Source organism: Copadichromis virginalis, linkage group LG12 (genome assembly GCF_057382275.1).
Source record: "Copadichromis virginalis isolate Kocher_CV1m ecotype Utaka linkage group LG12, C_Virginalis_male_GT1.1, whole genome shotgun sequence".
Classification (NCBI taxonomy): Eukaryota; Metazoa; Chordata; class Actinopteri; order Cichliformes; family Cichlidae; genus Copadichromis; species Copadichromis virginalis.
Window position 1 is genome coordinate 10,444,835 of NC_140629.1, and position 27,866 is coordinate 10,472,700.

Below are 27,866 nucleotides of genomic sequence, written 5' to 3' on the forward strand. Positions count from 1 at the left end.
TCAGGAAGTTTTTCTTCTTCTCTGTTTTATTAACAAACATTAAATGCAGTAAATGTCATCACAGCCTACACCAAAAACTTTCAGTCAGCTGCTGCTATGTTGGCTTCTGTATCAGTTTCAGAGAGTGTATCTGTTGTCTCCAGTGTGTGTTCCAGCTCTGCTGTCCGCTCAGCTGTCTTCGTTTCATGTCGTCTGAGAGCAACAGTTCCAACTTGACCACTTGCTCAAACCGCTGACACACACACACACACACACACACACACACACACACACACACACACACACACACACACACACACACACACACACACACACACAAACATTAATTACATGTGTCATTTTGTTTGTGTGTGTGTGTGTGTGTGTGTATACACACCTTCATAGCAGTGTTTCTTTGCTCCATAACAGTCACATGTCCTGGGGTCCACTTGGATGTAGCGATCGAAACTGTTGTTACCGTAGTATGAGAAGATGGCAGGTCACCTGTGCTGTTGGTTGTCATGTCCACACACACACACACACACACACACACACACACACACACACACACACACACACACTTTAAATTGACTATAGTTTCTTCTCTAGTCACAAACATCTGTACTGCCAGGGGTAACATGCAGGTCAGAGGTCAAAGGTTACCTATTTTCAGCGCTTGGTCTGCTTCCTGTTTCAGATGCTGCTTCTACAGTAACAGCACCACACGTCTGCTGTCGTGCTGTTGCTGTACCAGTTTCTATGGAAACAGGTTAAACATAAAAATTATTCAAAGTTGTTTTGGAAGTACTCATCTTGAAATGCATCTGGGAACTTATCTGGGCAGAAATTTTTAAGCACTATATAAATAAACTTTAATTTCATTGGTTACCCAGATATATAAAATGCACGTGGGAAATCACCATTCAGATGCTTTTAAATTTTAGTGACTTTATCCAGAAAGTATTCACTTCACTTGTTTCACATTTTGGAATGTAACAGCCTTTTCACCTCAAAATTCTACACACAATACCCCACAATCTTTGCTCAATACTTTGTTGAAGCAGCTTTGGCAGCAATTACAGTTTGAAGTCTTTTTTGAGTATGATGCTACAAGCATGGTACACATATTTTGGGGTAGCTACTCCAAATTTTCTTTGCAGAACCTCTCATGTTTCATCAGGTGGGATTTGAAGGATTGGTGCACATTTTCAGATCTCTCCAGAGATGTTCAATTGGGTTCAAGTCTGGTCTGTGGCTGAACAACTCAAGGACATTGACAGAGTGGTCCCAAAGCCAGAGAACTTTGTTTCTCATGGGCTGAGCATCCTTCATATGGTTTTTCAGCAAACTCCAGGCAGGCTGCCATGTGCATTTGACTGCTGAGTCACTTCTGTCAGCCCAGGGCTGATTGGTGCAGTGCTGCAGAAATGGTTGTACTCCTGGAAGGTTCTTGTCTCTCTACAGAGCAATGCTGGAGCTCTGGCAGAGCAATCATTATGTTCTTGGGCACCTGCCTGATGGATGCCATTTAAATCCGATCGCTCAGACAAACTTACATTTCCAAGGTCATTTTATTGGAATCATCAATAAACTCCAATAAAAAACTATTTAAAAACTTGACAACACTGCCATCTTTTTACATATGAGCCTAAGCGACTATTCCAAGGTCTGATGTCTTGGTGCTAATTACCACAGGGAAATTGCTATGTAGGCTCCATTACTTGCAGCACGTCAGGCAGGTGATCATCTATGATTTATAGCCTAACTGAACAGATGTTTATAATATGTCCATTACAGCTTAAGGTAAGCATCTCTGCACACACACACACACACATGCACACACACACAGTCATTATGATGGTACAAATGAGTAAAGGTTACCTGCAGGGCTAAAGAGGTCATTCATCTGATGGAGCAGCTTCTCTGTCAGAGAAGCCAGTGATGTAACAAACTCCTCCCCTCTGCCTCTCACACATTCCTGCATTCAATAATAAAATGCACACTCAAAGTGAGACTGCAGATTAGAAAGGTGTTATCTGGTGCCACTGTCACATACCTGCAGCTCAAGGTGTGCACTGGAGATAGTGCTGTGTAGCTGCTGCTGTCTCAGCTCTTCTCTGCTGTTCAGCATCTCCAGCTCATCCTCCCCGAGAGACGTTCGCAGCTGACCTATGTTCACACTCTGACAACCAGACACATAGAAACCAGTCAGCTTGCAGATCTTTACTGTCTGTATCAGAGCCTTCTGCATCACAGCTTCACACCTTCTCCTTCTCACTGGCTGCCAGAGTCTTCTCCAGTTTCTGTGTGAGTCTCGCCACTTCCTCTCTGAGCCCCGACCCATGCTGTCGCTCATGGTCACTGATCAAAACTGCAGGTGATAAAAGTAGCAGCTCCTCGAACAAAGACAGCTGCTTCACCACATCTGACCCATAGACAGGTAGAGACAGACAGTGTGTATAAAATTTTTAGGTGCTTATTCTGTGTGACTGCTTTGAGATATTTGTATCTTTCTAAGATATATAAGTTCAGCCTGATGTTCCTGTTTGTATCTCTCATGTGTCTGTTCTAATTCTGTAGTTTTTGTTTTGGGACATGGGAAAAATATAGCTTTTAGAGATGGTGACATAGAACAGCTCAAACATGTGCATCATGAGCTGAAGGAGAGACTGAAAATGGCAAAAGTGAAATACAAAAAGGAATCTACAGCCCAACAACATCTGTGAGGTGTGGAGAGCAATCAACACCATCTCTGGCTACAGCAAAAACAAAAGACAGCCACTCCTGGGTGAAGTGGGTAGAGCTGATGAACTCAACCAGTTCTTCAATTGATTTTACTGTGTGGTCACACCTACATCCACTGCTGCTCCTCCATCACTTTCTCCTAATTCTTTTCAACACGTGGGCATCTTCAGTGCAACTCCTCCAATTGTGTGCTTCTCAACCACAGCTCCCACGTCTCCCTGCATCTCTAATATGGCAGCTATTTCCTATCTCACACCTGTTCTTCCACCATTGTCTGTCACAGAGACAAAGGTGGGATTGGAACTAGGAAGACTATGCTCTGGGAAGGTTGCTAGTCCAGATGTTGTGTCCAAAACCTGCCTATTCACTCCCCTCCACAGTTGCTTTCTCTGTATCAGGCAGCTTGCAATAAATAATTTAAACCTGGCAACTGTCGTTTTAGTCCACTCTTTGGGACTGGTTTAAGTTACACTCTAACCTGTTAAACTTTATCAGTTGTCATTTTACTGAGCATGTGCAAAAGGGTGTAACTATTGCACTGGAGTTCAGGGCAAATCTCATCCACTCCAGTGGTCCTGCCACTAAGGAGTTTTTAATTTACCTCACCCAAGGTTGCTGAGTTCAGAACGGAGAAAATCCAACTATGTATATAAAGGAAGGCTGGATATTTTCATCTAGCATCTGTTTGGACCAGATCTTCAAAGGACTGTTAGAGTTCAGATTAGGACAAGATTAAGGCCTCAGCCAGATTACAGTGTAAAATTATAGAAATGTTAGTCATCAAAAAGATGGACAGAAAATTGTTGTATTACTGAATGGGTACCATCTCTGCTGGTGTCCAGAAACCTGCTTGCCTGCTCGTGGTATCCCACCAGCTTCTGCTGCGTGTTCTCAATCCATTGGTCCAAGGAGTCAGGAAGAAGCTGGAAACAGCTTAGACGCTCACTGCGATAAAAGTCCTGATGGATGGACAAGCGAAAGGTTCGTGTTAGTTTGTGCAGGTTGAGGTCAATTTGAATTCAGTTTGGACCAATGATAACATCAAGTGAGATGATGTGGATCAGTGTGAAGTTAAAGTGGAACCTTAGCATCAGAAAATAATTTAATTATCGAGTGCTCTGTGGTTTTCAGGAAACTGTTAGGGATAGGATTTCCCCTCAGTCATGTTTATGTTACCTCAGCAAGCTGCAGGAGAATGTCATTGGCTTTCCACAACGCCAAATTAACTTTGGAGCTAAAAGACCTGAAATGCAGAAATATCATAATGGAACTAGAACATTCCATAAGCTACACATCAGATCTGAATCAGTTGGGACTCACTGTGCACTCTGATCTGGTTCGGGTCCAAAAATCTGGAACCTTCTCTCATGCCTGATATCAGTCCTGATAAACCTGGCGCCCCTCTTTACACTGAAATACAAACACAGGTTAAAAATAAAATAGGACAAACAAGTCATAGATTATCTATAACATATATCTATTAGTGGTTATTGTACTAAAAATGACCTTAATATGAATCCTCAAATTTGCCATTTTGTCTACAGCTAACCTTAAACCTCACATGACCATGTTTGAAGGAAGGGGACAGAACGGATCAGCTAACACCATTTGATTTGGGTAACCCTAACCCTACAATTCTTCTCCCTAGTCTTGGCAAACCCCATTTTCCTCTAAAAATAGGACATGTGTTAGTCAACTGTGGAATTCTGTTAGGGATATAGTATCCCTTACTCCATTATCCTAATGTACCAGATTATGAGATTTGTGACTTATGGAAATAGGTCTTGGCAATAAGAGAACAAAAAATAATTGTATTCGACACACTTCTAAAATATTTATATTATTCCAAAGAAGTTTAACTTTATTTTTCACCAAAACATAAGGTTAGGTTTCGGGGCAATATACTAGGATAATAATACTAGAAGTATTAGTGTATGACATTACAGTATGACACAGTTAGAAAGACTTAGATAGTATTTAAAAATAATAAAAAATTATACAATCTGGGTGTAAGGTCATCAGTGATGATGACATATCAAGAAAGTAAAATGGCTGTCAGTGTTGTTATGTTTGCGACCATAAATAAAATGACATTGATGTTCAGATGAGTTGCAATGCATCATGTTTCTACATGTGTTTACCTCGGTGCATTGACAGAATCTTGTCTCTGCTGAAGCTGGATAGGATTCAGACCTGCAGAAACACAACATGCTGTCAGTCTGAACTGGGTTGGCTGTTAAACACCAAACGCATTGCAAAAAACCAACAACACGAAATTGAGAATTTTCCAGATCCAAACTTGCTGTATAACATATATACACACCGAACACATTTTGTGGAAAATTCCTCCTCAAAAAAACGCACTTTAAAAAAAAATAAGTTGACAGCAAGTCATGATGAGCTGGTTCTGACGTTTCTAAACAAGAAAAGTAAGAAACTGAGATTCTGGGTTCATCCAATTCTCACAAGTAGGCAGCATGACCTGGAGCAGCGTATAGCTGTATGTCTGAAGTAAAACAGAATTATTTTTCTATTTCCATCTCTCTAGTAGTCAGTACTGGTGTGCGTTTGAGCTATGAGGGCATTTGTTTCCAAATGCAGTCTGCGGTCAGATCTGTTTATTTGGGTCCAAAAAAATGAAGGTTGGTTTGAAAAAATAAATGCCAAAAATGTGTCCCAGTGAAATAACGCGGTCAGTGTGAACAGATGCACAAAGAATAGCTTTGTCTGAAAAATATTTAGAATGCACAAAATATTCATATTGATTTTATGCATTCAATGTGTGAAGCCCTTCAGTCACCAGTTAATCATCCAGGCTTAAGGGTATGTTAAGAAAGGCTGACACACAGACACACACCTTGTTTATATAGTCTTTGGTTACGCTGAACACACAAATGAAAAACTGTAATGCCAAAATACTTCATTTGAAAGTTTTCAGTTCGTGAAAGTTTTTTTTTTTTACTAAGGATATGACTGAGTTTCAGTCAGGTTTCAGAGCTCATCACAGCACAGAAACAGCTTTAGTGAAGGTTACAAATGATTTTTTTATGGCCTCTGACAGTGGACTCATCTCTGTGCTTGTCCTGCTAGACCTTAGTGCAGCATTCGATACTGTTGACCATAATATCCTATTAGAGCGATTAGAACATGCTGTAGGTATTACAGGTACTGCGCAGCAGTGGTTTGTATCATATCTATCTAATAGACTTCAATTTGTGCATGTAAATGGAGAGTCCTCTTCACACACTGAGGTTAATTATGGAGTTCCACAGGGTTCAGTGCTAGGACCAATTCTGTTTACACTATACATGCTTCCCTTAGGCAGCATCATTAGAAGACATAGCATAAATTTTCACTGCTATGCAGATGACACCCAACTCTATCTATCTAGCAAGCCAGATAATACACACCAATTAGTTAAACTGCAGAAATGTCTTAAATGGTAAATGGCCTGTATTTGTATAGCGCTTTACACAACCAGTCATCCACCCATTCACACACTGGTTAAAGACATAAAGACCTGGATGGCCGCTAACTTTCTGCTTCTTAATTCAGATAAAACTGAGGTTATTGTACTCGGCCCTGAAAATCTTAGAAATATGGCATCTAACCAGATTCTTACTCTGGATGGCATTACCTTGGCCTCCAGTAACGCTGTGAGGAACCTTGGAGTCATTTTTGACCAGGACATGTCCTTCAACGCACATATTAAACAAATATGTAAGAATGCTTTCTTCCATTTGCGCAACATCTCTAAAGTTAGAAATATCCTGTCTCAGAGTGACGCTGAAAAACTAGTTCATGCATTTATTACTTCCAGGCTGGACTACTGCAATTCATTATTATCATGATGTCCTAAAAACTCACTGAAAAGCCTTCAGCTAATCCAAAATGCTGCAGCAAGAGTACTGACAGGGACTAGAAAGAGAGAGCATATTTCTCCTGTTTTGGCTTCCCTTCATTGGCTTCCTGTTAAATCCAGAATTGAATTCAAAATCCTGCTCCTCACATACAAGGTCTTAAATTATCAGGCCCCATCTTATCTTAATGACCTTATAGTACCATATCACCCTATTAGAGCACTTTGCTCTCGCACTGCAGGCCTACTTGTTGTTCCTAGAGTATTTAAAAGTAGAATGGGAGGGAGAGCCTTCAGTTTTCAGGCCCCTCTTCTGTGGAACCAGCTTCCAGTTTGGATTCGGGAGACAGACACAATCTCTACTTTTAAGATTAGGCTTAAAACTTTCCTTTTTGCTAAAGCATATAGTTAGGGCTGGACCAGGTGACCCTGAATCCTCCCTTAGTTATGCTGCAATAGACATAGGCTGCCGGGGGGATTCCCATGATGCATTGAGTTTTTCCTTTCCAGTCACCTTTCTCACTCACTATGTGTTAATAGACCTCTCTGCATTGAATCATATCTGTTATTAACCTCTGTCTCTCTTCCACAGCATGTCTTTTATCCTGTCTTCCTTCTCTCACCCCAACCGGTCGCAGCAGATGGCCCCGCCCCTCCCTGAGCCTGGTTCTGCCGGAGGTTTCTTCCTGTTAAAAGGGTTTTTCCTCCCCACTGTCGCCAAAGTGCTTGCTCATAGGGAGTCATATGATTGTTGGGTTTTTCTCTGTATCTATGAAGCGCCTTGAGGCGACTTTTGTTGTGATTTGGCGCTATATAAATAAAATTGAATTGAATTGAAAGAAGGAGTTTGCATGTTCTCCCCGTGTTTGCGTGGGTTCCCTCCGGGTACTCCGGCTTCCTCCCACCATCCAAAGACATGCAGCTTGTGGGGATAGATTAATTGGATAATCTAAATTGTCACTAGGTGTGAATGTGCGAATGAATGTGAGTGCAAATGGTTGTCTGTCCCTGTGTGTTAGCCCTGCAACAGACTGGCGACCTGTCCAGGGTGTACCCCGCCCCTCGCCCTATGACAGCTGGGATAGGCTCCAGCGCCCCCCACAACCCTGAAAAGGATAAGCGGAAGCGGATGGATGGATGGATGGATGGATGGATGGATGGATGAATTGAAAGAAATCCTGATCCTCACCATAAACCTACTCAGCCCAGCGAGGTCTGAGATAACCTGGTGAAAGCTAAAACCACTGTAAAAGTGCTCTACACAATAGAAGTTAAGGCAAATTCTATTGTAATGCTAGAATAAGTTAGCAATACAAGTTCAATCCTGTGACCAGTTTTTAAAAAGAAAAACAGTGAACTGCACTAAGCTGCCTACAGGTTGTATGAGTGGTGAAGTAGTTTATGTGCAACTCTCTGCAACACTACTGAGAAAAAAGACATATTTCCGTCAGAATGAAAAAGGAAACAAATGTTTGTACTTTACCAGAAGATATCCTTTGTCTCCGTTCTCTTTCCTTTGCTGGATCTTGGCAACTAATCCTGTATGTTTGGGTGTTGGACAGAAATAAGGGGGTGAAACATTTTTTGTCTGCATAATCAAAGAGTATCACACAACCAGCAGTAATCTTGTTCATGCAGCAGCAGGATTATTAGTGCCTTCTATTAAAGTTGGAAGTTGTAATGTCTGAGTTCCGAGTTAGAATTTTCAACTGGAAGTTGGATTTTCAACTCTGAAAATTAGAGCAGCCCCATCAACCCAAAGTTAACTTAAATGGACCTCCACATATATACCTGTTCAAGGACCTGATGATCCCCACAACAGGATCATCAAGGGGGTCCATATTTGTTTTGTTTGGCTGCAGTAAACCAGGAGACAGGTTTAGCAGGACCTGCTTCCTGGATTTATGGTGACCTGACAAAGCAAGGCTTTCCTCCAGTGCAGAGTCCTGAACACAAAAATGAAAAATTAATCCACATGGAAAGAAAATAGACCGGGTCAAGACTGTCTGCAAAAGGCAGAAGAAAAATAGAAGATGAGGGCATAGACCCCATGCAGCCTAGAAAGAAGAGAAGCAGTGCAGAAAAACAAGGCAACAGGTGGTGGATAGGAAGTGACATACCAAACTCAAATCCAGGTACTGACAGCACTCCCTGAGTTCTTTATTGATTGATGACAGGAAGGAACAAACCTGATCTGGAGACAGCTGCATATAGAGAAAATATTCACGTTGGAGCTCTTGTTCTTTGGTATAAGTACTACAGTCCTCTGTACAGTAACTGAATAGGAGTAATAACAGTAGTCATTTGACCAGGGGTGAAAAAATAATGTTATGTTACTACTATAAGTATGGACACAGATTTTTTTTCTGTGGCTTTTGTTTAATTATGTGCAGTTTTGGTGGAGTTTGTACTGTTCATTCTTGCCTCTTTTAAATCTACCAGTTTTCCCATTTTCCTGCTTTTATTCCTACCAGCCCTGTTCAATTAGCCAATGTTCATATTATATCTGGATTAGATCATCTCCATTGTCATCTTCTCAAACATGTCCTGACAGCATCCAGCAAACCTGCTTTTCAGAATTGTTTCCTGGAAGCTCTGACCACGTACACTGTGTTCTTTGCAGTTTCACCACAGCCCTCAAACTTGTGGAAATGAAAAAAATATAAGCTTCTGTTTCAGAGGTGCACAAAAAGATGACCACGAGTCTGAGATCACTCAAATTCATATCAGGTAAGCCTTTTGGTTTTAATTGGTCCTGTTCTTGGACATTTTTGATTACCTCTTGTATTTATGGGCCACTGTTCTTCCAGCTGCAATATAACTTTGTCACTGCACAGTCAAATCTCCCAGCTACCTTACTACCTGTGTGTCATCCAACATCTTCCTCAGGTCCTCCAGTCTTTTGCTGATAACAGTCTGCTGGTGGTTACTTCTGGCAGCCTGGACGGGCCCAACAGTATTAATAAACAACCAGCAAAGACGGAGAGAGACAAGCAGACAGAGAGAGAGAGATGGGCACCTCAGCTTTGATGTGAACTTGTGTGCTGGTGATCATTTTCTGGGCGTCCTCAATAAATTTCACCTCAGACTTCAAAAAGGACAGTTTCTCTTCCAAGGGAGCCGACACTTCTTTCACCTGCAAAATATCATTAGACTGTTTAATGTTGAACACCAGAACTACCTCTGGAGTCTCCACTAGTGTGCATAGAGTATTGCTACCATAAATATCACGTGAAAAAATTCAGTTTCTACCTGCCAGACATTTAGTGGTCTCACATATCATTCCACTTTAAAACTTATTACTATTACTACTTATCTCTCTAGTTGCTTGGACTTTTTCTATATTGTTCTATTAATTAATTAATTAATTAATTAATAATTAAAGGTAAAGACCCAAGAATCTGCTTTGCTGACAACCAGATATAAACACATTATATTCACGATCTATACTGTATACACAGTGGGGCAAAAAAGTATTTAGTCAGCCACCGATTGTGCAAGTTCCCCCACTTAAAATGATGACAGAGGTCAGTAATTTGCACCAGAGGTACACTTCAACTGTGAGAGACAGAATGTGAAAAAAAAAATCCATGAATTCACAAGGTAGGATTTGTAAAGAATTTATTCGTAAATTAGGGTGGAAAATAAGTATTTGGTCACCTCAAACAAGGAAAATCTCTGGCTCTCACAGACCTGTAACGTCTTCTGTAAGAAGCTTTTCTGTCCCCCACTCGTTACCTGTATGAATGGTACCTGTTTGAACTCATCATCTGTATAAAAGACACCTGTCCACAGCCTCAAACAGTCAGACTCCAAACTCCGCCATGGCCAAGATCAAAGAGCTTTCGAAGGACACCAGGAAAAGTATTGTAGACCTGCACCAGACTGGGAAGAGTGAATCTACAATAGGCAAGCAGCTTGGTGTGAAAAAATCAACTGTGGGAGCAATCATCAGAAAATGGAAGACATACAAGACCACTGATAATCTCCCTCGATCTGGGGCTCCACGCAAGGTCTCATTCCGTGGGGTCAAAATGATCATGAGAACGGTGAGCAAAGATCCCAGAACCACACGGGGGGACCTGGTGAATGACCTGCAGAGAGCTGGGACCAAAGTAACAAAGGTCACCATCAGTAACACACTACAACGGCAGGGAATCAAATCCCGCAGTGCCAGATGTGTTCCGCTGCTGAAGCCAGTGCATGTCCAGGCCCGTCTGAAGTTTGCCAGAGAGCACATGGATGATACAGCAGAGGATTGGGAGAATGTCATGTGGTCAGATGAAACCAAAGTAGAACTTTTTGGTATAAACTCAACTCGTCGTGTTTGGAGGAAGAAGAATACTGAGTTGCATCCCAAGAACACCATACCTACTGTGAAGCATGGGGGTGGAAACATCATGCTATGGGGCTGTTTTTCTGCCAAGGGGACAGGACGACTGATCCGTGTTAAGGACAGATTGAATGGGGCCATGTATCGTGAGATTTTGAGCCAAAACCTCCTTCCATCAGTGAGAACTTTGAAGATGAAACGAGGCTGGGTCTTCCAACATGACAATGATCCAAAACACACCGCCCGGGCAACAAAGGAGTGGCTCCGTAAGAAGCATTTGAAAGTCCTGGAGTGGCCTAGCCAGTCTCCAGACCTCAACCCCATAGAAAATCTGTGGCGGGAGTTGAAAGTCCGTGTTGCTCGGCGACAGCCCCAAAACATCACTGCTCTCGAGAAGATCTGCATGGAGGAATGGGCCAAAATACCAGCTACTGTGTGTGCAAACCTGGTAAAGACCTATAGTAAACGTTTGACCTCTGTCATTGCCAACAAAGGTTATGTTACAAAGTATCGAGTTGTATTTTTGTTATTGACCAAATACTTATTTTCCACCCTGATTTACGAATAAATTCTTTACAAATCCTACCATGTGGATTCATGGATTTTTTTTCCACATTCTGTCTCTCACAGTTGAAGTGTACCTCTGGTGCAAATTACTGGCCTCTGTCATCATTTGTATATAGTATTTGTATTTGTATTCTATTTTTATCTTATTGTATATTTATTTTATTTTATTCTACTGTATATAGTATTTTATTTTATTCTATTCTGTACAGTTGTGTACTGTATTTATTCTTATTGTATTCTAATTTTTGCCCCATAACTTTTGCACTGTCCACTCCTGCTGTGACAAAACAAATTTCCCACGTGTGGGACTAATAAAGGTTATCTTATCTTATCTTATCTTATTTTAGGTGGGGGAACTTGCACAATCGGTGGCTGACTAAATACTTTTTTACCCCACTGTAAAAGATGTACACAGCGACCTGGACATTGACAATAGTGTAAGAAAGCAATATTGTTTTTCAGATTATTCCAAAAAACACCAATAAACACCAGATTATTGGACATAGGGCCTACAGTAGCATGTTCCTAGCTATCAAAGAGACTGGGTCCTTTCAATTTAGAGGAGTAGCAGCTCTACTCTGAGCCCCTCCCCGATGGCCCAACTCATCACCCTATCTCTAAGAGAGAGGCCAGCTACTCTTAGACAAGGCTCATTTCCGCCGCTTGTATCTGCAATCTTGTTCTTTCCGCCACTAACGAAAGCTGGTGACCATGGATGAGGGTAGGGACGTAGGTATACCAGTAAATTGACAGCTGTTGGCTTTATCAGGCCACCCCCTGATAAAGCCAACAGAACTGCATCATCTGCAAAAAGCAGAGATGAGATTCTGAGACCACTCAAGTCGAAGCCTTCCACCTGGTCCAGTGTTCTGCCCAGTCACATCCTTCCAGGTCTCACTGTCGTTGCCCACAAGTGTTGAAGTCTCTCAGTAAGACGACAGAGTCCCCAGGTGGACCTTCCTCAAGCATCCCGCCCAGGGACTCCAAAAACTGTCATTCGACACATAACCGCAGATCACAGTTATGACCTATTTCCCGACCCGAAGGCACAGGGAACAAACTCTAACGCCAACCAGGAAAAACTTGGATTGCTTTGGCTGTATGTTTTGTGTAATTTATACTTTTTGAATAGCTCTTTGTCTGGTCCCTCACCCAGGACCAATTTGTCATGGGGGCAAAAAGTCCACTGACAACATAGCCCCTGGAATCCCTGGGACACTGAGGGGCAAAAGCTGTTATAAAGGGGAAACTATACAAATAAAGAAAATGTGATTGTTGGTGCCTTTTGGAGGATTAAAGAATTATCTAAATAAAAGTTATCTAATATGTTTGTGCTTCACTTATGGTGAGTGATATTCTAGTATTGTCCCAGTGTGTTACTTTCCACTGTTTAGCTAATATGCTAATATGTGCGTCTGAGCATTGCCCCAGTACAGTTCATGTATGCAGTTTGCTTACTAAGCTTGTTACTGTTATCTACCTATCGAACATTCCACTTTCTTGTCCAAATATGGTAACTTCTGACCCCAACTGTTCTCAGTGAAAACACTAAGAATAAGGTTTCAAAATCCTGAGTCCACAATTAAATGGTGACCATATGGATCTTTTATATATAGTCTAGGTTTGATGTCATCATGGGGCCACCAGGCAAGAGAATTGGGATGGAAATAGGAATTTTGTCCAAAGAGCGACCAGGCTCTACTCGACCATTTTATGCAAACTGTGCTTTACAGAAGTAACAATTAACAGAGGATAATACATTGCACCTTCTGTAAGCTCCTGGATTCAAAAGCCTCAAGAGCAGAGTAGATGGACTCCTCAGTTGTGCTGATACGCTTAGTTTCCTCCCTCACCCTTCTCTGAAACATCTTTAGCTCCTGAGGTGCAAAATCTCCTCCTTCACTGAACAGCCTGCAGGAGGAAAACACACTCATCTGGTGATGATCACTTTGTTTTGCTGAAGAGTCTGCTGCAGCTGCCGTTACCTGAAGGAGCTGAGGAGTTGTGCTGTTTTGTTTCTGCCCTCCTCCATTCTTATCATGACTGTCTGTCTGAAGTTGGTCAGCCAGTCCTGCGTTTCTTTGATGTGTCCATGCAGACAGTCCTGCAGTGTGGTGCTAGCAGCCTCCCAACTGCAGAGAAACATACCTGTGGTCAGTGTCTCGGTCTCACTAAGCTAACAGTCACATAAAGGTGCAGATAGACAGTTTTTACTGTTGACTGCTGCTGGCTGTTTGGATGTTGGCCTCAATGTTGGACAAAGTGACCATAAGCTCCATGTTCTTTTTCTTTATGGAGGCCTGCAGGTCTTGCAATTCCATCCTACAGGAGGTCAACAGGTCCAACACACCCTCAAAGTGGGTGTCCACATGCTGTCTGTGGAGCTGTAGCTCAGCTACGCACAAAGACACAGTTTGGTTAAGAGGTGTTTTCATTATTAACCTGTCACTATATGCTTCTAGCTGCTTCTGTAAAAATAATATGGGAAGGACCACAGACTATTAATATAGATGGACATTGGTATTGGTAGTGACGTGCTAAGCAGATGCTACAGAAAGTGAATGACATTTTGTGACTTCAAGCATCTAACTTAACTGCTGGCAATGAGACGTATCCAGACAAGAGGTAATCTTTTCCCAAAGAAGCTGATTCTGAATACAATTTTGGATGTTGAACTTCCAGTGGGAGAAACAGTGGGTGGCTGTAGCTCAGGAGGTTGAGCAGGTCACCTACTGATCGGAAGGTTGGTGGTTCAATCCCTGGCTCCTCCAGTCTGCATGTCAAGTATCCTTGGGCAAGATACTAACCCCAAGTTGCTCTCCGATGCATCCATCAGGGTGAATGTAGTTAAAAAGCACTCAGTATAGAGAAAGTGTTTGGGTGAATGTGACATCTTGTCTAAAGTACTCCGGCTGGAGTAGAAAAGCACTATATAAGAATCAGTCCATTACCAATCAACTTTCTTACCTGGATTATTGAGCAGACAAGATAATCTTTTCTCAACTTCCACGCAAGCTACTAATGGGAGTGAAAGATATAATTGATTGAAATATGGCCTGGTATTAAATACTGTATGCTACAGGGTCACTTAGGCAACTGGAGCATTGAAGGACCACTAGCTGTTAGCTTCAAACAACTAGACTACTTCCAGGGTGGATGCAGTTTTAAACCTGTATTCTTTTCAGTGGCCAGCATGAGTGAGTCATTTAGTTGAAAAACAAAATCTTATACGAGGATAATAATAATTAACTGGCAAGGTCGGAAAACCTATTATGAGTTGCTTCAAAAAAAAATTTCACTGATGATTCTATAACTGCAGTTTTATTGTCGATTTATGTCAGTGGTTGTTAAAGTTAGACATTAGAGACATTTTAAAATCATTTCTGAGTGGCAGCACTTGCTTGTAAAAGGATTTGGTGTCTTTTAGCCTCATGCATTCAAGTCTGATTTCAAAACTTAAGATGTCAGTAGGAAAAACGTTGAAATCACTGTTTAAACCCATCTTTTATATCCATTCTGTGAATCATGATTACTAGCATGTGTTACAGCAAATTCTGTAACCTTTGACTAACTTTCACCAACATTTGTGCATTGTTTGTGTGTGTCTGTTACCCATGCGGGGCTCGTATATATGGGTCTTGATATGTCGGGGGCTCAGCTGCTGGAGTTGGAGCTCCTGCTCTGAGCGCACCGCCTCCTTCCTGTCTCTCATCATTGAAACCGCTAAACTGAGCACATTGTGGAAATGCTGCTCCAGGTGGTTCAAGAACAGAGTCCGGGACCTTGACACACAGACAGTCAGCCTTTGAGGTGGTGATCTTTCAACTGAGAGTGGAAATACAAGCGTGCGTGTGTGAGTACCTGCTCAGTGAGTCCAGGAGGAGGTCCACAGGAAATAAGCTCAGGTGTGTCTCCCACTCCAGGTTGACTGGCAGGTTGGGAGTGGAACATCTGAAGACAGGAGCTGAGTAGACCACATCTTTTGATGAGGTAAAGGTGACAGAGCTGCTGAAATCACAGATCTCCTTCAGGATGGACCCTGCCTGAAATGCGCACACACACACACACACACACACACACACACACACACACACACACATAACCATTGATATTTTCTGGATCAATCAGAAATTGATTATTGTTTATCATTAATTAGCATCACCTCAATTAGCCAATTTTGAGAGCTGTGTGAAGTTTCAGGACTTTCAATCTGCCAGCTGGTTTCTACACAAACAAATAAACATGTCAATACTAAATAAAACCAGTTTAAGTATCTGAGCATGAGTGTGAAAGAACAGACCCAGGTATGGGCTGGATCGGCCGCTAGATGGTTGGACAAGCTTTTCCAAATCCCCTGGACTCTGAGAAAAAAAGAGACATGACTTAAATTGATGATAACCTTTTTTAGAGGACAATGAGATGAAAAAGTCAGATGTGTTCAGATCGATGCAAACTATTTCAGGTTTCACTGTAATTGTGTTTCTGTGGTTACCGGCTACATGTAGTGAGTGAGGTCTGTCTGCTATGGTTACCGGTTGGTAGGTGTGACTCAGGTGGTAGAAGGAGCTGAGGTTCCTGCTGTAGGAGACAAGCTCCTCCAAACAGCACGACGGGTGAAGATTCAACAGGGTCCATTGATCAATGACAAATTGATTGCAACTGCACGCACGCACACACACACACACACACACACACACTGAAAATTAGGACCTTTTATTCAAATTCACCTTTCTTCCTGCCCACACAACCTCTGTCCTTTTTACAGTTAAAGTTGTGGCTGTGTTCGCCTCCGGCCAATCAGACAAATGATCATGTTAAATAATCAGAGTTGGTCAGCTAAGCTTTGCGTTTTCATGATGTGATTGATTGTTCCCTGGGGAACTGTACAGACATTGCTTCCCTGCTATGGTCCAAGGCAAAATGTTAACAAACTGGGTGGGGATGTTGTGAATTTCAATATTTGTAATAAATTGGAGAGAAAATGAACTTTTATTTGGATTTTGCTTTGGGATTAGCTTTAGCTGGCACCCTGTAGTACCTGTGCTTAATCTGCTGCAAGTAACCGATAGTTTTGTCCAGAGATGTCTTCAGAGCATCCTCACTGCTCTCTTGACGGAGTCCTCCTAACAGGTCATCCATTTGCATCTTCCGTTTCTGATAGAATAAGAGCAAGCATGTTGGAAAAGGGAACCTGTCATGCTCTCTCTTGGGCAAAAGTGTGAAAACCACGTCGACCTGTGACGGTAACTTACCTGTATGTAATTTGTTAACATAAATCCTTTAAGGTGCTATTAAAAACTTTGCCCGCTTCCTGATTTCTTAGAGGTTTTTTTCTTCATATTTGTCACAATTACACGTTTCTGATCATCAAATAAATTCTTATATTAGACCAGTGGTTCCCAAACTTTTTTTACATACTTTTTTGTTTACATGAGATGAATTGCAGAATGGCAGATTGAGAGAAAATACTGTAAATCTTACTATCTTCAGGTTTTACACTCTTACATATACACACGCAGTTACTGTCCCTCCATTAAGGCTACGTTCACACTGCAGGCGAAAGCGCATCAAATCCGATTTTTTGACCCTATGCGACCCATATCCGATCATGCTATGACAGTGTGAACGGCGCAAATCCGATATTTTCAAATCCGATCTGGGTCACTTTCGTATGTGGTACTGAATCCGATACATATCCGATGTTTTAGAAAGCGACTGCTGTTTGAACGGTCAAGTCGCATTAAATCCGCCTTTTACGTCACCGACACAAGACTGAAGCCAATTATCAGCGCCAGAGAAGCGCCCGAGAAGACATCGCGAACGCTTCCTGGCCATCCAGTGTAGATGTCAGTGAAACTGTTGGGAAGACAACGTAAACATTTTATTTGTACTGTATAATCTGCAGATTCTGACAGAAATCTACAGCTATCCTTTGAAGCACCGCTCCTCTCTTAAACGGCAATAAGGATCATTATTAGGTTATTTACATTATTATGTAAATAACAAGATAACTTAAAGCAAAAATTGGGAAACGTGAAGACCGAAGTCTTTAAGGGCCATCAGTCAAACAATACTGTTGCTCTGGGTCTAAACAGAGCGCGTTGTGTGTGACATCTTCTTTTGCGCATGCGAGCCGCTTTGAGCGTTCACACTAGAGAGCGTTTGCTGTCGCATTTTATTTGTAGTGTGAACGAGCAGACAAAAAAATCGGATTTGATCAAAAAATCGGAATTGAGCATTAAGACCTGCAGTGTGAACGTAGCCTTAGAAAGGCAGAGGCATCATGGTGGAATTATTTTACGTGTAGTTGTTTTTTTCCTGGGTAATAATATTCAACATTGCTATCAATACATTTTTCAAAAAATGTCTCTCTGTGCAAAATGGGTTCAAAAACATAAACAACTGTGGGATGCTGTTTGTCTGTAATTTGGACAGGGGGAGTAAATTATGGCAGGATCAGCCTGATATTATTTGTATCCCACTGTAACTTTACTGTATAAAGAGCTAACATGTCCAAAATGTCAGAAGTAGTTAGTTATCACAAGTTTGTGAACTAAAAATCAAGAATGTGGGATACTGTTTGTCCGTGATTTGGAGAGTCCGGCGCCTGCTCCTGACGCAGGGAAAACCAATTCTGCAGGGGAGACCTACCTTGGCACTTGTGCAGGTGAAGCCAAAGGGAAGATATGCTTCACCATATTTTCTAGTCTTTGGCTTGGAAGGAAGTTGGTTTAGAAACATATTTAGGCATGGCATATTTATGCCTCATCTCCTGCTTTGCGTTTGTGTGGGAGCCCCGTCGAAAACCTGTCCATTATGCTAGCAGTGTCCAAGCATTCTTTTTTTTTTACTACTTGATTGTGTTTGTTGTTTTTATTTGACTTACCTGCTTGTGTTTTATTGCAACTCACTTGTAAGTGCTGCTGCTGTGAGCATCTGAGATCATTCAGGTCTTGTTGTAGTTTTTCATCTCTCCTCTCTAATCTTTGGCAATGTGTCTCCCACAGCAATGCTGCTGCTCGCATGACAACAAATACACTTCTACTTAGACTGAAAGCATGACGGGCCACAGAGTCACTGCTCACCTGCAGACAGACAAGCAGAAAGCATGAACACGTGGATGCTCTGATACAGTGCACAGAAACAGTCTGAGGCAGGTTTACGTGACTGACATCTAAAGCGGCCAGCTGCTCTTCATCCTGACTCTGCTGTGCTCCAATCACTGTGAGAAGCTGTGAGTTGATGATGTCATTCACTTCCTCTTCTGACAATTCCAAAGATGAGAGGACTTCCTGTAGGATGACAGGTTAAAATTACAGGCCTGTATGCTGGAATGTAATCATTGCTACGATGATGTAGCTGCAGACAGCAGTCAGCTATTAACTAAAGGTATTTGAAAGCTGCTACATCAGAGCTAACCAAGCGCATTTACCTTACAGCGCTCCACCTCCGCCAGCCGATTCTGCCATGTCTGTTCAAAGCAGCAACGCAGCTGATGGAGAAGCTCAGTGTGGAAATGCTCTGAACACACAAATACAAACCTACATTTATCATCACCATAGTATAACTCAGACTTGTGCTTCTGCCAATTTACCACAAGCAGGATAACAGATGATTTGGATGACTTGGTAACATAGCTGCTTCATGAAGGTGATACAGTGATGTTTTCTGCTGTTCAAATAGTGATTTAAGTTTGTAAAGTGAAACTCATACTGTATCAGTAGTAGTGACTCCAGAGGACAGTTACCAATTTGCTGATTGACATCTGTTAGTTGGTCAAACCAATCAGACACCAAAGCTTTGGAGCAGGTGGGTGGGACCAGAGAGCTGAAACACAAAGAGAATATGTGACTTGACAAGAAGAACACGGGGTGAAAACAAAAGAAATTACACTGAAACTGGACTGACTGGATCTCCAGGCAATGAAAAGATTATGATTTATGTTTGTTTATTTTCACCTGATCTTACCTGATCTTGTTAATGATGTCACGGCGCCGTTCAGTCAGATCTTGCTGGGTTAGTTTTATCTGCTGAACTGAGGCCAGCTGCTGATCCTCATTCCTGCTGCAGAGACTTCTACGACACAAATACTACTGATTATCAGCCAGTTCAAAAACTTACCATGGTATACAATTTGGAGTGATGCCTGATCTTTCAGTTGTAGGACTGACTGTCACAGCAGTTCTGAAACTGACCACAAATATAGAAAAATATTAGGAAATAAAAGTCCTCCAACTTGTCCAGGGTCTGGGAGTTAAAAAATTAAAGCTGCAGACATTACCTCAATGTCAGTTTGAGATAGTGTCCTTGTTAGACAAATGTTAGGCAAATTGGTCCTTGGTGAGTGGCCAAATAAAGAGTGATTCAGTCAACACCTATGGACAGAAGAAAATCAAGGTACCAGTGTACCATGTAGGGTTGCCCAACCCTGTAGCCAGGCCTCCAGACAGAGCTGTAAGAAGAGTGTCCGGTGGTGAGGTTCACCTTTAGTTCTTAAAGGCTTTGGATGTTGTAGGGCTGTCTTGGTTGACATGCACCTGCAACACTGCGTGGAGATCTGGGGCCATGCCTATGGATCGGCAGACTGTGGTTGTGATTCCCATCTTTGAGAAGGGGGACTGGAGGGTGTCCTCTAACTACGGGGGGATAATACTCATCAGCCTCTCTAGAAAGGTCTATGCCAGGGCACTGGAAAGGAAAGTTCATTCATTCGTCAATTCTCTGATACAGGAGGAACAATGTGGTTTTCATCCTGGACCCAGAACATACAACCAACTCTTTATCATCTTAAGGAGCTATGTGGGAGTTTGCCCAACCAATCTACATGGGTGAAGTGATCTGGGAACATTCCACTGTAAAGAGGCTGCAGGGCAGACTCAGGACACGCTGGAGAAATGATATCTCTGGATATAATGGATGGATGGATGAATGGATGGAATGGATGACAGTGTAAAGATAGTTATTTAAACATTTAACCCTGAAATGTCTCACAGTCTCTCAGTTTTCTTCATGATGAAATTACGGAAAATGTTCTGGTATCTGATTACCCAGACTGCCCTGTATTTATAATAAGTTAAATTTAATATTGTCAGCCACTTTTTGCCACCCCTTCTTTTTTGTTTTCGTTGCTTTGGTGACAATGCCTGTAGTCTAAATCCCAGTCCTCCCCTAACAGGAATTCTTGCTTTGCTGAGGAGAATCTTCGTGCCCTGCCATTATTGATATATTCTGTAGTTAATGACTTCTAGAGTCATAAGAGGAGTTATTTTGGATTACCAAACTCAGCAATTCCAATCTAATTCTCTTCTGACTTTGGGAAAATGAACAAAGTGGATTAGAGTGTTGAACAAGCTAATCCTGAATCTTTTAAGCTTCTGGCTTCTTTAACTCACATCAATGTATAACATGGTGCTCCACTCACCTGAACTGATCTACAATTCTGTGGACTCTTTTCCTTCTCCAGTGACTCAGACAGTCCTCCCAGTGCCGACGAAGGATCGACTCCTTATGTAGATTTTCCTCCTGGAGGAGCAGCAGCAGTCGGGCAATGCTGCGACGGTTTGCTAGCATAGACTGATTCAGCATCTGAGACAAACAGAGATATAGAAGTGCAATTTATCATTTTATGTAGGTTAGAGGTCAGATGAGAGGTCACAGTGACTTACTGTAGCTTCAGTGTGGATCAGCCTGTGGATGTCAGATGGATGCAGGAAACTGATCTGCTCCAACACACGGTAGTACTTCCTGATAATAGCTCTGATCTATGAGAAAAAGAAAAATACATTGACTGAACTGCTCTTTTTCTAGAATGATTATACAGCATGTACATCATTTAATGTCTTAAACAAACAGGAAGTGGTCCACAAGTTTGAATTTTGGTTTGGTTTTTCTCCACAGCTGCTCAGCAGTATACACACTGGCTGTTCTATTATTCTATCCACTTTGTGTACCAGTACCACTGAGGGCAAACCAGCCCCAGAGAATCAAACTACCACCACCATCAATGACAGCTGATAAAGTGTTCTTAGGATTGAAAGCCTCACTTTTACTACTCATCATGCTATCGTGGCCAAATAGTTCAATCTTTGTCTCTGACCATAAAACCTTTCTCTTGGGGACATTTGGCTACTCCACATGAGCAGCTGCAAATTTCAGCCAAGATTCAAAGCGTCTGTTAACGAGCAGGGCCTTCTTTCGTGATCAGCACTCTATTATTCCATGAAGATGTAAAACCCGGTTTTAAATCATTTTCCTCTTGTCTCAGGGTGATAGTTTGGGTCTTCTTCCAGACCTTGTTAAAGTCGTGGCACATCTGAACATTTGTTTGAACTGATCATCTTAATATGTGCTCCAATGACTCCAAGAGACCTTCCCAACTTGTGTAAATGTACAATTCATAGATCAACCACTTCTTTACAAGGCTGTAAATGTAGAACCTTCAGCAGCACTTATTAAAAGACTTAAGTGAGTCTATGTATATATTTAAGCTTGTATCCATACTTGTGTCAATGTTTGGATTAGTTAAAATCCAAAACAAATTTAAACTTGTGGACCCAATTTCTGTTTTTAAGACATCAAAGCTGTTGTATAGTCCTTCCACCATAGGAAAAAAATAGTTTAAAGAAATGTATTATGAAGATTTTAAGTATACTTCTGACCACAACTGTACAGTACTGCCCTCTATTGTTCAACCACTGACTGTGGGTGTCAAATGGTTTCTTTGGGTAAAATTTTAAAAGTGTCAGTGACGCTCAGTCTGACCTGGTCAGTACGTTGTTTTTCAGTTTCAGTCAGTTTGAGGTTAAGTTCTACGATAGTAGTCTTCTTCAGCTTCACGTCTTCCTCTACCTTCTTCCAAAGACCGTGGATCTCCTGCACACACATGAAATTAACACTCTCAAAACCAATCACATTTCTCCAGCCCATAAGATATTATTTTCACACTCCACCAACCACACCAAGTCTAATTATTCTGAAGGTTTGGCAATTTTTAAAAAAAATCACAAGCTTCATCAGGCTGCGGGTTTAAAACTGTATTTGATCTTCTAAACTTTATGTCATGTGTACCTGCATACTGACATCTTCCAGATCTTCCAGCTGATTCATTCTGACTTTCAGGGTGTCCAATCTGAGATCCACCTCCTGCAGACTGGACAATAGCTCCTGACTGATGGCCTTCACCTGAGTCTCACACGCCTGACACAATGACAGACAGTGGCCAATAATTTCACACAGAGTATGTATTGTGACACCACAGCATGTATTGCCCTCAGGTGCAGTGTAACTACGATGCATTGTACCTGAGACAGCTGGCTCAGGTCTGAATCCAGCTGTTTGAGAGCCTCTTGATGTTTTTGAATTTTTTTCTCTGTCAGACGTTCAATGATGTCAGAGCTGGGATGATCAACAACTAAAATAAAGAGAGAAGCTTCTGACTGTGATGTGAACATTGACATTTTAACTTAATGTTTCTGTTAGATTAGCTGATCTAGCTGCAAACATTCAGGTCTGAAAAATGAAGTGCCAAAAACCCCACCCTGTAGTCTCTCTTCCTGTCCAGAAACAATTAAATCCCAGCTTTATAGTAGTAAAAAGCTTTTTTAAATGTTACAAAAAATTGCTTTGCCCTCTGTGAATAGTAACCTGGGCCTGCTGGGGGCTCAGCTTTGGTTGTGTTAAGGAATGGTGGGCAATGAGACGCCATGCATTCTAAAAAAGGTAAAAACAACAAGTGAACACAAGTAAACCTAGATCCATTGTCCACCCTGTATGTAGCCATGACTGCACATGACTTGACAGTACAGTTTTGGGCGAGTGGCACCCCAGACCCACTTTAGCTACGACCCTGTTGTATTGCATGTCTGTTGTAGAAGTAAAAGCACCACTAACCCACGGCATCTGGAAGTCTGCCGACATCATCTATGACATCATCATCATCATCATTGTGTTCCGCCTGCTGCCTTCTACTAAAGGAAAAAACACAACATGTTTTGAGAGAGTGGATGCAGTACAGATATGTAACAGTGGTGTGTGTCTCTGTCCACCTGCTGGCTGTGCTGCAGTGTGTGTTGCTGTCCACAGCAGACAGACAATTTGTCCCGGTGTCTCTGCATCCGGCTAGAAGAGATCTGGACAGCTGAGCCTGAAACACATGAGAACAAGAAACAGCTCAGTCACTGCTGCAACAGAACATGTCAGCCCTCGTCAGACATCTTGAGTTCTGCTGATCAGTGAGCCCACGTTGTCAGTTTTACTCTTCAAGGAAGAAGGAAGGAAACAGTGAAGTGGTTCTGTATGAACACAGGAGGACGTGTGCACAGTCAGACTGTACACACCTCCTGCGCTCACAGTGCTCCTACTGCAGCATCAAATCCCACTGCTTGAGGCCTCTGTTTGTGATTTCTTACTGGGAAGGAGTCAGTAAGGTTTGTTTACCTCTGCTCCATGATTCAAAGTATGAAAGTGTCAGCTTTTTCTAAAACATGCTTAACCCTCATCAAATCAATGCATGCATGCAAAATCAGTAATTAATGCAACAAGCAGCACACTTCAATCGTTATGTTCATATCTTTTCTTTTTGCAGTCTGCAGTTCATGGGGCAGTTATCAATGGTCAATGGTAATTTTTTTGTCCCCAATGGGAAATTGATTTGCAGTCTGTCCGTACACAGAGAGACAAAAACAAACAAACACCACAGCCCAAATTTTATCATCAACAAAGTGCAATGTGCAACGGCAACAAGCCTTATGGTTTAGAGTTGCTATGGCTGTAAATGTGTACTTCGGTGACTCCCAAATGCTCTGTGCTAATGAGAATTTCTTTTTCAAGTTTATGTATAATATTTAAAATGTAAAACTTAACCAGATATGGAGGGAAGAGTGAGTTCAATCTTCCCTCCATATCTGGTTCAGGCAGGCAGCTGGAGCTCTGCAGCATCATTCACCAGTGTTGGTCAAGTTACTTTGAAAAAAGTAATCAGTAACTAATTACTGATTACTTCCCCCCCAAAAAAGTAATCCCATTACTTCGGTGATTACTTATTTTCAAAAGTAATTCGTTACTTAGTTACTAGTTACTTTTTAAAAACATGATTTACAACCTGAATAGGTGATAAAGCAATAGATCTTTCAGCCCTATTCTACTTTCTGCATAATCCATCATGTAAAATATAATCAAATGGAAAAAGTCTCTTTTTACATTTTTTTTATTAGTTTTAATCTTTTAACTTTATGCCAATTCTGAACAAATATGGTATAAAGAAATCTTTAGAGTTTTACCAATGGAAAGACTGAGTGCAAATTAAGTGCCAATGAAGATATTTTTTTGGATATATGGCGCCCGCTATTGGATTACTTACCTGATGATCTGAAGAAAACCATAGTGAGAGGGGCAGCCCCACTCCAATGGCGGGTTGAGTTTGTCAGGACAAATGTGTAAATGACTGGTAGACCGAATTATATATATTGTATTAGTTTTTCGTTTACATGTCTCAGACTGCTTATTGTGTTTGTTTTTTTGTTTTGTTTTTTCTCTCTGTTGTTGTTGTGGTAATTGTTTTTGTCTTTTGTTGTCTTTTTTTGTTTGTTTGTTTTTTGTATAAAGGAAAAAGTAAATAAAGATATGATGAAGAAAGAAAACCTGGATGGCCTCAAATTTTCTTACCTTCAACGAGGATAAAACTGAGGTAATTGTTTTTGGACCAAGCTGTAATTTCAATGCCCCAGATTTGGAATTATGTAACCTAACATGTGCTAACATGTTCTTGGATAGCATACTTACATTCAAGAAACAAATTAATTCAGTTGTCCAGCGGTCCTTTTTTAAATTAAGGCTCCGATCCAAAGTGAGATCTTTTTTATCCTTTAGAAACTTGGAACGAGCAATTCATGCGTTTGTTTTATCTCAAAACATTAAGGCCAGGGCTGCCCTTTGTCTCCGGTTCTGTTCATAATTTTTATGGACAGGATTTCTAGGCGCAGCCAAGTGGCGGAGGGCTTTCGCTTTGGTGGCCTCAGAATCTCATCTCTGCTTTTTGCAGATGATGTGGTTCTGTTGGCTTCATCGGGTGAGGGCCTCCAGCTCGCACTGGAGCGGTTCGCAGCCGAGTGTGAAGCAGCGGGAATGAGAATCAGCACCTCCAAATCTGAGGCCATGGTTCTCAGCCGGAAAAGGGTGGAGTGCCCACTCCGGGTCGGGGATGAGTTCCTGCCCCAAGTGGAGGAGTTCAAGTATCTCGGGGTCTTGTTCGCGAGTGATGGGAGAAGGGAGCCGGAGATCGACAGACGGATTGGGGCTGCAGCTGCAGTAATGCGGACGCTGCACCGGTCCGTCGTGGTGAAGAGGGAGCTGAGTGTAAAAGCGAAGCTCTCAATTTACCGGTCGATCTACGTCCCTACCCTCACCTATGGCCACGAGCTGTGGGTAGTGATCGAAAGAACGAGATCGCGGATACGAGCGGCAGAAATGAGCTTCCTCCGAAGGGTGGCTGGCCTCTCCCTTAGAGATAGGGTGAGAAGTTCGGCCATCCGGGAGGGGCTCGGAGTAGAGCAGCTGCAGCTCCACATCGAAAGGAGCCAGCTGAGGTGGTTCGGGCATCTGACAAGGATGCCCCCTGGGCGCCTCCTGGGTGAGGTGTTCCAGGCATGTCCCACCGGGAGGAGGCCCCGGGAGAGATTATATCTCTCGGCTGGCCTGGGAACGCCTTGGTATTCCCCCGGATAAGCTGGAGGAGGTGGCTGGGGAGAGGGAGGTCTGGGCCTCTTTGCTTAGGCTGCTGCCCCCGCGACCCAGCCTCGGATAAAGCGGATGAGGATGGATGGATGGGTTTTATCTCAATTGGATTACTGCAATTCACTATACTGTATGTGGGTGTCAGTCAGTCCAGCTTGGCCCGGCTCCAACTTGTACAGAATGCTGCAGCTCGCCTTTTGACTCGTGTGAAGAAACACCAACATATTACTCCGGTGCTTGCTTCCCTTCATTGGCTTCCAGTACGTTTTAGAATTAAATTCAAAATCTTACTTTCGACTTATAAAGTGCTAAATGGCCAGGCACCGGACTTTTTGTCTGACCTATGTAATGTTCTTATTCCTCTATGAATAAAACATCAAGAATTGCTCCTGGTGCTAGCTTCAGCTAGCTGTTTATTATTCTTTCTACCACGATAACTTCTTCTTCTACTCTGTATATCTTATTGATTCCAGAGCGCCCCCTGTGGGTAGCTTCAACAATAGCAACTATTATTACAACCTATTGCAGCTTTATACGCCCTCTAGTGCCCTTCGATCAAGCCATCACCTGCTCCTTACCTTACATAAGTCTAGGATGGTTCATAGAGGAGATCGGGCACCGATTGTGGCACCGAAAATGTGGGATGATCTACCTCTCCACATTAGAAAGGCCCCAACTGTTACTCTTTTTAAATCGCATCTTAAAACATTTTTTTTTACTCTGGCTTTCGAAACTGTATGAGAGTTACCAATTATTTTATCCTAATTTTCTTTTAATTTTCTTACCTGTTGTTGTTGTTGTTAATGTCATTGTTTAATTGTTATTTTGTACAGCACTTTGGTCAACTCCCTGTTGTTTTTAAATGTGCTTTATAAATAAATAAATGAAAATGAAATCTCTTTGTTGCGGCGTTCAGGTAAAGTGTGACCTCAAACCCACCTGAGCGTCGAACAGCTGCCGGTAAACTTCCCCGCTCGGAACCGCGGTGCTCTCACACATGACGATGAGGCTTGCTGCAATCTTCAGTCCAGGCTGACAGTAACACTGTTTAATAACCTTTCTTTCTGTTGTCACACACACTAAACCATGTACCTGCTCGGGCTGAGCGTTTTTCCCGTCACCATGACAATGTAACTTGGACGAAAGCTGTGTGGCGTTCAGGGTCAACGGGAAAAATGTGCCTTCTGTTTGCAGTTCCAAGAAATCAAACTTTTCTTACATTTTTACCACTTTCCTGGTGTGAAGGAGTAAAAAGAAGGTAAAACGCAAGTAGCACCGAAGCACCTAAAGCCAGTATGGACAACCAAAGCGATAGACCGAGAAAAACACAGCTTTAGTTATTTGGGCCAACTGTCCCTTTAAATAAACATTGTCATAAACGGAAGCACCGCGACCTCGTCCATGTGTCGAGATGGTTCCTCAAACTGCAGTAAAACAATAAAGTCCTAACATCCAGTTTGAGGTTCCTCAAAGAGCTCAGCTCCAGTTGACCTTTTCTTCAGACTGTGTCACTCATCAGTTCTGTATTTCATTTTTTTTTCACATTTATGTAAATTATTTGAAAATTGCTAGAAAGCAAACCTACTGTAGCTGAAATACTACATGCTGTAGTTATTACTGTTCCAAAATGTAGCTGAAAGTGAACATAAAAAG

At 42.0% G+C, this 27,866-nt stretch overlaps 1 protein-coding gene across 9 annotated transcripts; it reads right to left on the reverse strand.

Moving 5' to 3' along the window:
* Nucleotides 1-27,342, reverse strand: ccdc180 (coiled-coil domain containing 180). Of its 9 annotated transcripts, none has more exons than XM_085474661.1 (37): nt 27,153-27,342; nt 23,528-23,625; nt 23,373-23,446; nt 22,784-22,893; nt 22,551-22,679; nt 22,245-22,355; nt 21,149-21,244; nt 20,905-21,068; nt 19,452-19,559; nt 19,231-19,310; nt 18,916-19,004; nt 18,656-18,775; nt 18,395-18,568; nt 16,522-16,637; nt 16,016-16,142; nt 15,784-15,844; nt 15,646-15,707; nt 15,345-15,526; nt 15,096-15,265; nt 13,698-13,878; nt 13,469-13,615; nt 13,250-13,394; nt 9,603-9,719; nt 9,446-9,523; nt 8,704-8,787; nt 8,375-8,529; nt 8,067-8,122; nt 4,866-4,917; nt 4,045-4,134; nt 3,901-3,967; nt 3,548-3,683; nt 2,244-2,404; nt 2,036-2,161; nt 1,861-1,957; nt 643-736; nt 377-488; nt 1-232 (listed from the first exon to the last, which is right to left on the reverse strand). In XM_085474661.1, exons 1-37 carry the CDS (start codon nt 27,210-27,212, stop codon nt 95-97), a joined length of 4,167 nt encoding a protein of 1,388 aa, XP_085330787.1. In that variant the 5' UTR covers nt 27,213-27,342; the 3' UTR covers nt 1-94. The 9 variants fall into 9 exon arrangements, 8 of the variants coding, with proteins under 8 accessions (XP_085330787.1, XP_085330788.1, XP_085330786.1 ...); XM_085474662.1 differs by having other exon boundaries at nt 22,563-22,679; nt 23,373-23,449; XM_085474660.1 differs by having other exon boundaries at nt 23,373-23,449.
* Nucleotides 27,343-27,866: the final 524 nt, after the last annotated feature.

Coding starts and splice junctions, on each gene's coding strand:
- ccdc180 (XM_085474660.1), bottom strand. CDS start 27,212: ATGTGTGAGAGCACCGCGGTTCCGAGCGGGGAAGTTTACCGGCAGCTG. Junction 18,776..18,915: donor CGGAGGTGGAGCGCTGTAAG/GTAAATGCGCTT, acceptor GTCATCCTACAG/GAAGTCCTCTCATCTTTGGA. Junction 2,405..3,547: donor TCTGGACACCAGCAGAGATG/GTACCCATTCAG, acceptor TCTATGGGTCAG/ATGTGGTGAAGCAGCTGTCT.